The sequence below is a fragment of the Drosophila kikkawai genome, chromosome 2R, assembly GCF_030179895.1.
Source record: "Drosophila kikkawai strain 14028-0561.14 chromosome 2R, DkikHiC1v2, whole genome shotgun sequence".
Classification (NCBI taxonomy): Eukaryota; Metazoa; Arthropoda; class Insecta; order Diptera; family Drosophilidae; genus Drosophila; species Drosophila kikkawai.
Genome location: NC_091729.1, coordinates 19447911 through 19460909, shown reverse-complemented (window position 1 = coordinate 19460909; position 12999 = coordinate 19447911). Strand labels below are relative to the sequence as shown.

The 12999-nt window shown below is 45.2% G+C and overlaps 3 protein-coding genes across 6 annotated transcripts; 2 read left to right on the top strand and 1 right to left on the bottom strand.

Annotated features, from left to right (window-relative positions):
• The first annotated feature begins 2965 nt into the window (after positions 1 to 2965).
• Positions 2966 to 4454, top strand: LOC108076630 (uncharacterized). Its single transcript, XM_017169557.3, has 2 exons — positions 2966 to 3513; positions 3571 to 4454. Exons 1-2 carry the CDS (start codon positions 3045 to 3047, stop codon positions 4329 to 4331), a joined length of 1230 nt encoding a protein of 409 aa, XP_017025046.1. The 5' UTR covers positions 2966 to 3044; the 3' UTR covers positions 4332 to 4454.
• Positions 4455 to 4692: 238 nt separating this feature from the next.
• tapas lies at positions 4693 to 11828 on the top strand. Of its 4 annotated transcripts, XM_017169679.3 has the most exons (8): positions 4693 to 4992; positions 5445 to 5685; positions 7447 to 10260; positions 10328 to 10446; positions 10818 to 11091; positions 11155 to 11306; positions 11364 to 11512; positions 11583 to 11828. In XM_017169679.3, exons 1-8 carry the CDS (start codon positions 4805 to 4807, stop codon positions 11807 to 11809), a joined length of 4164 nt encoding a protein of 1387 aa, XP_017025168.1. In that variant the 5' UTR covers positions 4693 to 4804; the 3' UTR covers positions 11810 to 11828. The 4 variants fall into 4 exon arrangements, with proteins under 4 accessions (XP_017025168.1, XP_017025171.1, XP_017025169.1 ...); XM_017169680.3 differs by lacking the exons at positions 4693 to 4992; positions 5445 to 5685 and adding an exon at positions 6244 to 6394; XM_017169681.3 differs by lacking the exons at positions 4693 to 4992; positions 5445 to 5685 and adding an exon at positions 6248 to 6383.
• MED8 (mediator complex subunit 8) lies at positions 11811 to 12774 on the bottom strand. Its single transcript, XM_017169686.3, has one exon. It carries the CDS (start codon positions 12687 to 12689, stop codon positions 11931 to 11933), a length of 759 nt encoding a protein of 252 aa, XP_017025175.1. The 5' UTR covers positions 12690 to 12774; the 3' UTR covers positions 11811 to 11930.
• Positions 12775 to 12999: the final 225 nt, after the last annotated feature.

The window sequence follows — 12999 nt, the reverse complement described above, 5'->3', positions numbered from 1 at the left end:
TAGAATCTAGATTTTAATTTACAGTAGAATTTCTTTTGTTTTCCTTTCTACCAACAAGAGAGTTGTAATTTAGTTTTCAAATTATTAAGAAAATGGAAAATCTTAGACTGTTGCTAGTGAGCCTCCCTATTACCTCTCTGGGGCATCTACTGTCGTAGGCCTAGGTCGCCTTGGCAGCTGGCTCACCTGATCCCATTTTGATCGAGGCCCCAGCACACACACACAAAACAATGCCAAATGCCCGGCGCTTTTCTCTGTTGTTGTTTACTGTTTGCGCCAACCAGGGCGCCCGGCACGCCCCCTTACACCCACCTCCTTGCAGCTAGCATCGCCAGCTATGCCGTCTGAGTGGGCCGTTCTATATAGCTGCCATATAGACATATACATAGTTGAGAGATCTGTACTTCTGCGCCGTAATAAAATTCTTGTCGTGTTTGCCGAGATGTAGACAAACACTTTTTGATGGTGCAATTTACATTAAGTATTCTGCACTAGCCAAGGTCATTTGTACTCATGAGTGCGAAACTAAAAAAAAGTGCAATTGAATACGAGTAGAGGAAAAACGCATGAGGTTTTCTGAGAATAACCACAGAAACACGGCTGTATTTTTTTTTAATTTTAAAGATTAGATTTTAGAAGCCTTTTAAATTTATTAGAGCTATCAAGATTAAAGCATCTGCGTCTTAGTTATATGAACAAAGAATAAGAAATTATTAGTTTATTTATGATTATTATCGGTTTTTTTGAAACATTATAATTTTGCGTACTTAAAAATAAGTGTTGAGTTTGGATAACCTAAACTATGAATTTATTGGGACGTCTAACCATAAATTTGAAACTAAGAAGTACATTATTTCCAGTAATATTATTTCGAAACTAGAAATTTCGAAAAGAATATATCAAAGGTGCAACGAGAAGAAAATGTTTTTGCATTCAACAAAAACAAATTCAATTTAGAGGGCATGCTTCACATAAACTATTAAATGAATAAACAAACATTTATTTATTAATTAATTAGTTAACGAATTCGATGCGCAAAAAGCAAGTCAGGGCTGCGTGACTGACGATTTACGAGGCAGGGCCAAACACCAATTAGGAGGCGACCGAAGAAGCAGCGTCGATGGAATGAAATTTCAGTGGAGCGGAAGCCAAAGTTCGGAGGTCGAATTGGCGGCCTTATTGGTCTCTGATTAGTCTCCGGGCTTTCTCTTGACGTCTGGCTTGACGTCACTGGAGAAACGTGAACCGTATACGTGGATTGTTACTGAAACTAGTTCAATGTCGCCGTTCACCTCTGACGTCATGCTTCGGAGACATTGCTCATCCGCCAGGTTCGCCTTGCCGGCCGGCCTTTGGAATTGGGAATGGGAAACGGAATTGGGAATTGGGAAGTGGAAAAGGTGGCTTCCACCACCACCCATGACCCGAGGCCTTCCAGGGGCTGCCCTGCGCCACGTGTCGCGTGTCTGGCGTGCGTATTTGTAAACAAGTGCAGTCGCCTGTTGGCTGTGTTGGTGAGCGGGGCTTTGTCCTTTTTACTATCAAAACAACAGGATACTGATGCGCAGACGCTGGAAAGCTCTGGAAATTCCACAAGGAACCGAGGCTGGAATGTTGGGGAAGGCAAGGGAATCAGAACAAGAGGGAATGGGGGTCCAACAGTGGGGTCTTTTCGGCATAGGTTACCTGCATAGGTTACCTCCAAAATTTTAGTTAACTAACTTTAAATTTTCACTAAAAGCAAACTGCTTAGAAATAATATGTACATAGTTCCCCATCAAGGATACCGATACTCGTGACCACTTTCGCTGCCCCCCACTGTAGGTGGAGATGCCTCGCTTTTGCGCACATTTATTGACCGTTTCTTTTGTTGTCTGCCGTGGCTGTTGCTGCTGCCACTGTTGTTGTTAAACTGCAACTCTTGTCAAATGGCAAAATCGATAGCGGGAGTTCGGATAGCCTCCCCCATGGGTTACTTATAGTATAAATCGAAAAAGTGTTACCAAACACATGGGGCTTACCTTAGGAATTCGATTTTTTACTCGCTGGCAGGCTCTCACAGACACACACACACACCGGCGCGGGACGCACACAAACACACGAAAATCAAACGCCGCCTGCCGAAGGGGGTGGGAGCGAGTGAGACAGATGCAGCCGGAGGAGGGGCCTTTACAGCTTTTTACTCCAATTGTAGGAACCGTTATAGAAAAATAAAATCAATATAATCATTTTGGCGTGCATATTGAGGACAGTCATCGCACTATATCCTCGGGATTTAACTTTTCCGGATAGCTTCAAGGCTCAACTGGAATTGTGCAACCCGTGCAAAACGATTAGTTTTTATGGCGTTTGCGTTTGAGTGGCATTTAAGTTTGGGGGAGGCACAGAACTTTTGGGAATCTGTTAACAGCACTGAATTCTTGGAGAGTTTTAAGAACTCTGGCTTTTTAGAGGTTTATCAAGTTATTGCGTTGTTATTTATATTTTTAATTGTCCTTTTTTTCTCGAGGATGAGCTGCTGCTCCGTTGAACGTGGAAAACTCGACTGTGGCTTGGGAATTGAGTCAGCAGCAAGTTAAGTTCCAGGCCAATTTCCAGTAGCCTTCCAATCACCCCTTCCCGCTATGGTCGATGCATTCGCATGAAGGCGACATGGCAGTTGCCATGTCCTTAGAAGTTTCTCACGCCGATGTCCTTTGTTTGTCGCATAAAGTTATCTGCCATGTCGGAAAATCCTAGAGGTACTCAAGGAATATCTTTTTTCTCAGTAACGGAAAAAGTAATTAAAGAAAAGGGAAGAGTAGGGAATATTTCAAAAACCGACACTGATTATCTTTTATATAAAAATAGATTTTATGGGATTATGTAAGCTTGAAGACTGAAAAAATAAAATATTTTTTAAAATAGGTGATTGATTCAAAATTACAAAAGAATTGAAGTTGCGACCGTCACATTTGTTCTGACTTTAATGTCATTAATAGAGTCAAAGTGTCCAGAGAAAACCTGGGCAAAAAAAATTAAAAAATCTTGTTTTACATACAACAATGTCAATGCAGAATCGAAGCTATAGCACTGTCGCACTCTGGCTACTGCCAATGTTAATCCTGTCAGGCGTGGGGCCATCCGGGAACAACAATGCTAATAAATCCCCAGATGTCGAGGTTCCCTGGAGCTGGGAACAATATGAAAGGAAAGACCAAAATGATGGGTGGGACCAGCTGCCTCCAGAGTCACGCTTCCTTCACGATATCCATGATACCAAGTTATTATTTAAGGAGTTAGACGACCTCGATCGGATGGAGAATAAGCCCAAAAATCCTAGCAGCTCCCAGACCCACAGTCATTTTAATAGTTTGCCAGTTGGATTCAAGACACACAATTCTAAACAGGACAAATATAAAGGGTTCCTTGGCCCATTGGACTTGGTGCTAATGGACGCTTCAGGTGTGGAGCAATTCGAGAAGATCAAGAGCTACCGGCCGGTCAACAATTGGAATGAAAAACCCTCTGAGGGTAAGTTTAATTTTTTGTTCAAACTATTAAGGAAGAAAGCTGATCGGCGGCCCCCAGGTGTTCCAAGGACTACGGCAACTCCTTCCTCTACCAAAACCACCGCAGTTATTTGCCCCTCGACCTACTGTCTGCCAGAACCCTCACCTTTTCCTCCTGCCACGTCCAATTGTCCAGCTTCAGCGGCTCCCACAACGTGTAAACCTCCGCCACCTTCGTCCACTTCGAAACCAACTACCATAGGTTCCAAATGCCGCAAGAAATCCAAACAACTATCACCAAAAACGGCCAAGAATCTCTTGGAAATTATTTTAGCCACCAAGAAACATGTTCTTTCAGTGCTAAAAGCCCTAAACTACCTGGAGATGGAGGTGCGAAGTCATTCCTCCGATGACTGTCCGCCTCAGGGCTGTAAGCTAAAACAATCCCAGCCGAAAAAGAAGCCTGATGAGCAAATGGAGAAACTCCTGACGCCATCTTCCTTCACAAATTCCCAATCCTTCTTTTTTGGAATTCGACCGGCAAGCCAAATGGAAAGTGACTTTGACATGGTGTTGGCGAGAGAGGAGGAGCTAAAGCTGAAAAGTCGGGTATGGGAGGAGCATCAGCAGCAGATGAGGGAAATGCCGTCCACTAAGTCAAGCAAGCATCACATGGCTCCACAGGCAGCTGTTCGACTGGAGGACATACGGGAGTCTCAATTACCGCAGAAGCCACCTGAGCATAGAAACCCGTACAAACATCTTCCCAGCAAGGATTCCTCTGATTTTGGACCCACTTGGTATACGTCTGACTTGAATGGGGGCCATTTTAGTATATAATATGCCTCAAGACACACCGTAGATTGTAAATTAGAAAATAAGGCAGAAATTTAAATTGTTGTATTTGTATTGTATTATTATTTTCACTTCTTAATATGAGTGGCAAATTTATTTATTTTTGCAGTTCGTTTCGTTTTATTATACTTTCAAATATAGCGCGAAAGGGCCTGCAGCTGCGCTGGTCGCACTGAAAAAGCTTAAGCTGTTGGTGTTGCCAGATAGCTGCAATTTATCGACGATACCAGATTCTCCGTCGAGCGATAAAAAAAAGCTACCATCGATAAAAAAAATAGCTACGCCGAGCCACCGCCGAGTTGCCGGACTTGTTTATTGTTTTGTAAACAAAGTGCCACCACTAATACGCCGCCATTTCTAAACTGTCAGAAGGTTCTGTTGCTACGCACTTTTATTTTATGTTTTTAAAGTCGCCAGTTGGTTTTTCCTGAAGGAGTAATTGTACAATATAATATTGTATGCAAAACCCAACACGTATTCGAATTTCAAAGGGCAAGCGGAAGAAATTAAAACCAGCGAGAGGCCAAATAGGACTAGAAAAAGCGCATTCGGCGCCATCATATTTTCCGTTCTCGGAAAACTTCATTTTTGCAGACTCCAGTGCATATCTCAGTGAGATATTCCTTGTTATTTACTGTTTTATCAGGTTAGTACAAGCGCATTTAATGTGCATTGGATTCCCGGCCTGTGGAATGCCAACCCAGGGAAATAACGGAGCTTTATACGAATGAGGAGAGCAAAGAGACGAAGATTTTCCAATTGTTGCAAGACAAGCACATTCGCGATAAGTTTGTTTAAATCGCTCGATTCGAAACTAGAATAAACAAATGAAAATGCCTGCATTTCGGCTGCTGCGCCGCCGCTGTGCTCGTCTCTTCCTTCTCTTTGACTTCGCCATTCTTACCGTTCTCTTTCTTGCTCTTCCGCGTCTATTTCGTGTTATCTGTGTGCGGTTTTGTGCTTGCTCACTTTTTGCACGCTTTGCTCCGCTGTTTCTGTGTTTGTGGGTGGCGGTGGGCGCACGCATTCCACACCACTTGAATCATGTTCAATGGGTTAAATAATTAATGCTTCTCTTTCTCCTGCCCTCCTCGCTAGATTCGTTGAACGGATTGAGATTACAATGGCCACAGAGAAGGAAAAGGCCATCAAGAATATTGGCGCCGTTGTGAGGGCACTGACGGTGTCCATCAAACCGCCGGTCACGTTGATGTCCATCCTGAAGGACTACAAGGGAATCGAGGGCGAACCGCTGCCTTTTCGCAAGCTGGGCTATGCGACAGCCGAGGATTTGTTGTTGGCAACGAATGAGTTCAATATCCAAAGGTTCGGTAATGAGGTAAATATGTAGTCTAACCTCATATTGTCCAACTGTTCCGATTCAATTAGCCTTTCGTAGGTACTTTTAATTGTTGCCAAGATTCTTTGCGAATTACTGCACATCGAAAGTGTTTCATTTACCCGCTCTCTTTCTTTCTCTCTCTCTCTCTCTCGCAACCAAACTCGCGTTCACGGTACTGTTGGTCTAGCTTATTTCAAGCTAAATTAAGCATGTTAAAAAAAAAAACATGAAAAAAAAAACAGAAATTAATGTACTTTGATTGTTTATTTTTTTTATTTTTTGTACTTGAAGTTATAGCACTTCAAATGTACCCTATGTCCTTTTGCACTTTCAGGTTAAAATACTTCAAAAATCTGACGTAAATGAGATTTTTATATGTCGGCTTTAAGTTAAGCACATCAAATACGTTCAGAAAAATATTTTCATTTTCTTCTTGCTTCTAAAATTTGTCTGTAACTACCGTAAAAGTTTATCTATAAAATAGCCAAGTGAACATCCCTTCGCTGACAGGCAAGCTTTTGGCGAGGGCGCTTTAGCTTCAGCGGCGCCGCTTTCAGTTTGTTTTCTCTGGCTGAACGCGGTGAGCCGCTGCTGCTGCTGCGCTTCTCTTTCCTCCCCCACCGTCCACGGGGCTGCCCATTCAAGGGGCAACGTGTCAACAGCGTCTTCCTCTTTTCATCTTCGCCGTCAGAAGTGTAAACAATGGGTACCTAGTCTAGTTAAGGTTTTTTCGCGGGCCTTGGCTTTCCTCGAGCTTTGCTTTTTATTTGTTTCTTTTCTTTTTGCTACAATTCGTGCTGATTAAGCGCTTTATAAATGCAACCGAAAACAAAAACAAAATGAGTGTAGTAACACGAAAATCGAAAATGCCAGCAATTTAAACTTTTATTTCGCGTGCGACTGTGTGAGTCGTCTGTGTGATTGCATGGTGAAAGTGAATGAGTGCTGTTTCCTTCTGTCTTCGTCCAAATGGCTACACTTGAACTTTTTGCATTGTTCCTAATGTAAAGTCTATGCTCGCCTTGCAATGCACTTGGCGTTCGCTCACCTGTGGGCGTGGGGGCGTGTGGGTGCTTCCGGCCTCCTTATTGTTATGCCAAATCGATAATCGGGCATCCAAGAGATGCAGCCACGAAGTAAACGCATGGAAGCCAGCTGATATTATTTAAAGTAATATAAGTAGTATATTTGTTGCTACTTAATATAATTATTTCACAATTTTATTCACTGTGTAGAGAGCGGGCACTGTATATAGAGCGATTGCAATTAAATATAAACAATTGGAATGTGTCGCCACCGAGTCAAGCGCTCTCTGTGCATTATTATCACGTCTTGAGCTTCAAAGCCCTGCCCATATCCAGACCCTCATTGCTCCATTGGAGCTGTGACCCTATAAAGATCTCAATGCTGAATCGCAGCTTACACACTGAATCACTCGACTGGGTGATTATAACTTCAAACTGCTCCGATTTCTAAACAACTGCCCAGCACTTGAGTAAACAGGCTTGGCTGTAAAATTGCTTGGTGTGCAGTTAAATGTGCCATATTGGATTACCCATAGCCAAGAGTTGTCCAAGCGGATCGGCTTTCCCTTCCAAGAAACTAAAGAAAGCGAATGCTATCTAGGATTGCCTTTTTAAAGCCCTCTAATCGAACGCAAAATGTTGCATAAGAAGAAAGAAAACCTTTGCTACCTAAAGTTATTCCAATCTCCAGATTAAAACATATTAATTCAAACATTTTTTGTTCATCATACAGGTCATCATCAGTGCGAAGTATAGTGCCAAAACCGAGCACATTGCGTCTATGGTCAGAGGGCAAAAGAACAGCGCAAAGAACAAACCCAAGCCTAAAATTAACCGCGTTCCCTCCTACGCCAACAAATATAACAACAACAACAACAACTACCATCCTCAAGCGCAGCAATACTATCGTCCAGCGCAGCAGCAATATTATCAACAACCGCAACAGCATCAGTACTTTCATCCACAACAACCTAATCCAGTGCAAGTTTTACAACACGAATTTAACCGTATTCGCCAGCAGCAGCAGGAGCAGTTTCTCGCCCAGCAGTGCTTCGAGGAGCAGCGAAAAAGAGAGCAACGCGAAGTTGATCAGCTGAAAAACGATCTAATCAAGCAGCAGGCAAATTTGGAAAAGGATATTAGGAATAGGTTCAACAAGGAGCTAGAGACTCGGAATAAAGAGCTCAATGCCAAGATAGAAAAAGAGGTTGCGTCGCGTTTGGAAACTTTAAAAAAGCAGCACGAAAGTGAACTAAAAGCACTTGCGGCATCATTGGAAAACTCCAAAAAGGATTGCATGAAAAAGGAGTGTCAGAAGAGCGCAGGGACAAAGAGTACAAGTCAGGACAGTAAGAACTCAGAGCTTAAGGAGCAGCAACGGAAGTGCGAAGCCCGGAAGCAGGAAATGGAGAAGGATCGAGCTCCGAAATCCAAAGGACCTACAGCCATGCGTGCCGCACATATGGAAAAGGAAACGATCTTGATCACTGTACCAAATGATAAGATCGGATCCACCATGAACGGTCATGGTCAGAGCCGTATTCAGAGCAATGGGCAGAACAAACAAAACGGAAGCAACCCGCCGCTGCGAGCCATATTGGGCAATAGTGCATCTCACCGTCCGAACGCACCAAGTGTCGATGCCGATTCGTCTGCCGCCCGCCCTAAGCGGCCGTTGCATCCGCGCGTGCTTTACCCAGGACAGATGCGCCCTACTTCTGTTTCCGTGAATGATAGACTTAAACTCAAAGCGCCGCCCCAGGCTACGACACCGGTGGTGACTCCCATCACGCCGCCCGACTCGCCAGAGAACGCGAAAACCGAAGGAGCGACACAGCCGGAAGATGTACTAAGGGTGACGAATCATGCTCCCAAGATTAATAACTCCACGCCGAATACCAGAAAGACCGTCAACTTCAAGTTCAATCCAACGTACGACGCCGTTTCATCGTTGAATCTGTACTGCGAAGCCCATGGCTTTGAGAAGCCAACGTTTAATATCTTCAATACGCCACCACGTCTGAATTGCTCCGTGAGGATTGAGGGCGATGTCTACAGCAGCTATCCTCAGGAGTTTGCGAATGAGGAAGCGGCCTACCAGCGCACAGCCCAGATCGCCATTGAGCGGATCAAACACGCAGAATCACGACAACGGCTCTCTGTCTGCATGGTCAACAATGATGAGTTTATCGAGGGACTGTATCAGGAGTTGCTTAAGTACCCGCACGGCATTCTGGGCCACAAGCTAGAAGATTGGTATGGCAGGACCTTTGGGCACCACCTGCCCAGCAACTGGTACGATCTGATCATAGAGTCGAACAAGATTCGCGTGGAACACGGAATTAATCCGCGGATCATTCTGTTCGCCAACGATCCTGGATCCCCGGTTCCGATTCGTATCAACACGCCCGCCACAATGCCAGAGCTGGTGCTTCCCTGGCAAGTGAACGAGGACGGATCGCACGATTGGAACATGTACATCAGCCACTGCATTTCGACGACTGAAGTTTGGGTCCGACTGATTGATCAGATCGAAAAGTTGGATGAGCTGACAACGCACATGAGCCGACACATGGCCGTGCCTCACTACCGCCAACAGGTGCTTGATCCCCATGTGCAGGAGCTTTATCTGGTGGAGATCCGCGAGGGCTGGAACCGTGTTCGTGTGATCTCCGTCGATGCGGAGCAGAAAAATTGTCGTTGCCACTTCGTGGACTTTGGAGATATCGCACAATTCTCGTTTGAAGAACTGTTCCAGTGCCCGGCCCAGTTTCTCGTGCTACCTGCCCAAGCAATTTGTCTAAGTTTGTATGCACTGGACAAGTTTAGGGATCATCCTCACGCTCAGCGTGTTCTGATTACCGAACTTGAAGGCCAAACAGTGGTGGCCCGTGTGCTTACTAGCCAGAAGCAGTTCCTCGAACTTGGCGGTGCTGCTCAGGGCATAGTAGGAAAAGGCAGGCGACAAGCATGTCTAGTGGCCACTCTGTACGACACATCCACGGCCGAGGACGTCCATCTAAATGATCTGGTGGCCAGTAGGATCATAAAGACTACGCCGCCGCCTACACTCAATGATGAACAGAATATCGGAAAAACCACGCCCATTTTTGTGACACACATCACCGAGGACGGCGATCTGATGGTACTGCTCCGCAACGACGATTTGAACTTTGTGGAACGGAGCATTGCTACCACAGTGGTGGATCTGGGGGAAAACGATCGTGTACAATACGCTGATCTGCTCCATGATCGACATGTCTTCGTCTGTGACGAATCCGTGGGTGGTCAGAAGCAATGGTATCGCGGGCGTCTGGTGGCCAAGCCCCAGAATCCCGAAGAGGAGACTTTCGACATTTACTACATAGACGATGGACGGCAGCGCAAGACGCACATATCGAACGTTTACCGATTGGAGGCCAACAACCGAGCTCTGGCCTCGTACCCTCCACAGGCGCTGCCTGTACGGCTGTACGATGTCCCCCAGATAACTAATCACATGATGGGACGTCTGCGAACACAGATGCCGCCGCGCAGCGAAGCTTTGGTAGGTTCTTTCTCTTAATATTTTAATATTATAAATGTATTAATTGAATTTCTGCTTCCTTCGTCAGCTCAAAGTTGTAGCCAAAGACGTTACGAAGCCCCTGGTTAAGGTATATATCCGTCAGGGTCCTGAATCGATGTACAGTAGTGTGAACACCGGCCTTCGAATGGAATTCGAGATTCAGAGGTAGGTGTTGTACTTTCAAGATTTTTGTGTAAACTTGTCCACTCATTCTTATTATGATCATTGTCAATAATTTGCATCCTCACAAAAGCCATTCACACACTACCACCATCTAAAATGATCCTCTGGTTAATGCTAAGTTTCTATTAGTGCTTTCGATAAACTGGAGCTGACTTGCTAACATAATAACATCTTCGATAATGAAACTACTGTAAGCTAACCTTAAGTCATTCACATCTTTGTAAATAATCGACGAAATATATTCATGAGTTGCCATCTAACAACCCCGATAAGCCCAAGAGTGCAAATGTGTTTTTCATACCTCCAATCCAACCACCTGGCTAATCCCTGCTCCCCTAACCCCGTCCCTGCAGTACGACTCGTCAGGAGTCTTTGGATGATCTGCAGTCGAATACCAGCGTTCAGATGCCCAGACGCGGCAGCTTCAGCTCCGTGGTCTCAAGTCAAAGCAGCAGCAGCGACCTTGTCGCCTTCACCTCGCCGTCGTCACCTCAAAAGGCATCTCCAAAACGATCAGGAGCCACAACATTTTCGACACTCCTGCTTAAAGATTACGAAGCCATTCCGGCGGTGGGCGCCTACTTTGAAGTGCGCGTATCCCTCTCCATAAATCCAGGACACTTTGCGGTGAGCACCTAGGACCTGGTTCAACTGAATTGTTTCTAATAAAATTTTAAAATCCAACTGCAGGTTCAACCTTACAAATTCTACAATCAGCTTCAGTTTTTGATGAAGGATCTACAAGAATATTGCAAGGGAAAGGCAGCCAAGGGAGTCGAGCCCTCCCAACTGGCCATCGGCGAGGCCTACGCTGCGCCCGACAGTGAGGGCGTTTATCATCGGTAAGTTTATTACAAATAATCCGAATGTATCCATCAATTATCTTGATTCTCTTGCAGCGTAAATATTCGCAAAATTTACGATGAGATTATACACGTCAGTTTCGTGGACGTGGGCGACGATGGTGTGGTGGCCTGTGATCAATTAAAAACACTCCCGCCGGAGTTCAGGGAGCTTCCCAAGATGGCGCTGCCAGCTCAATTATATGGTGAGATTTGCAACAAGCTTAATTCCCAAAATTTTCTAGTCTCAGTGGATCCTTTCTTTGCTTTTTTTAGGCATTAAACTGGCAGACGTGGTCTGGAGCCATGAGAACTGTGTCCGGTTCCGCAAGCTAACGCTGGGCAAGATGTTTATAGGAATTGTGCGCTGCCTGCAGAAACAAAAGGATGAAACGCGAGCGCTGTGCTTGGAGCTGATCGACACATCCACACCGAAGGATATTAAGATGCACGAGATTCTCATTACAGAGAATCACGCGCAGCCGGAAACAAAAGAAGTCTGAGTTGGATTCTTCAGAAGCTGTTCATGTTTTTGTTTGCTTAATCATAGTCTTAGCCTAAGTACATATAATTTATTATGAAGATACATTCCGCCAGATGGAAAACAATAAACTAAGGATTTTGCTATCGAGAGAACGGGTGTACCTGATTTCCCGCTTTTATGTTGGTCTTCACCGCCGACGGGGCCTTGCCCAGCTGCTGCTGCACATTGCCCGGACTCATTGCGGGTCCGCCCATGGGCGAGGGTGCACGGATCGAGGGCGGGACCATCATACCGGGACCAGGTCCATAATTGGTCAGTTTGAGACCCTTGCCCATGCCAACGGCGGCGACAAGTAGCTGTGTGTCCGCCATGCTGCTTGTCTGTTGTATTCCAGTGCGCGAGGAGCTTTCGATCTCCCACTCTTCGCGCGCCTTGCTCACCATGTCCAGGACGTGCGAGACGACCTTGTTGTACTGCGTGACCTGCTTCATGGCCGCATCGTTAGTGAGATTGGCCGCCTTCTGCTCGTTCTGCTGCATCTTCTGCTCGGTGATCGGATCCGGCCGGGTGCGTAGATAGTCCGGGACAATGTCGTGCGAGAAGACCGGCACCCGACCCTCGGTGATATTGATGAGCGTGTCGTCCCGATCCATGGAGACCAGCAAAGGCAGGACGGTGCGATTCCGCAGCGGCGGACACTGCTCCTTCGCCAGAATTTTGGTCAGTCCCGTGAGGTGACTAGAAATAATTGCAAAGTTGTCCAGGAACGTTGGCCAGTTGATGGTCTCGTACTCCATCTCCAGTTTTTGGATCATGGAGAGCACCGCCAGCTTGAGGTCGTTTAAGCGCTGGAGGACGGTGTCCAGCGTCATCTCAAACAGCTTTTCATCACGCTGCATTTTTGTATATTTTATTATAGTTTGTAATTTAGGTTTATTTCACAGAAACACGACTGTGTGACCGTGCGGCATTTGGATATTGGCAATTCGGTATTTTGGTGTCCCGAGTCACGACTATCGCATAAAAATGGTCTTGAAAACAGACAATGTTGTGTTTAAATTTAAATGTTGGGTTTAATATATCTTCAGCATCAAAAGCCGAAGATTAATTAATTATTATTATACATGATTTTAGTCAATCAGTCGTATATGGTCTCTAAATTTATATAATTATTAAAGTCAACCGATAGGGCCCCACGATATTCCATCG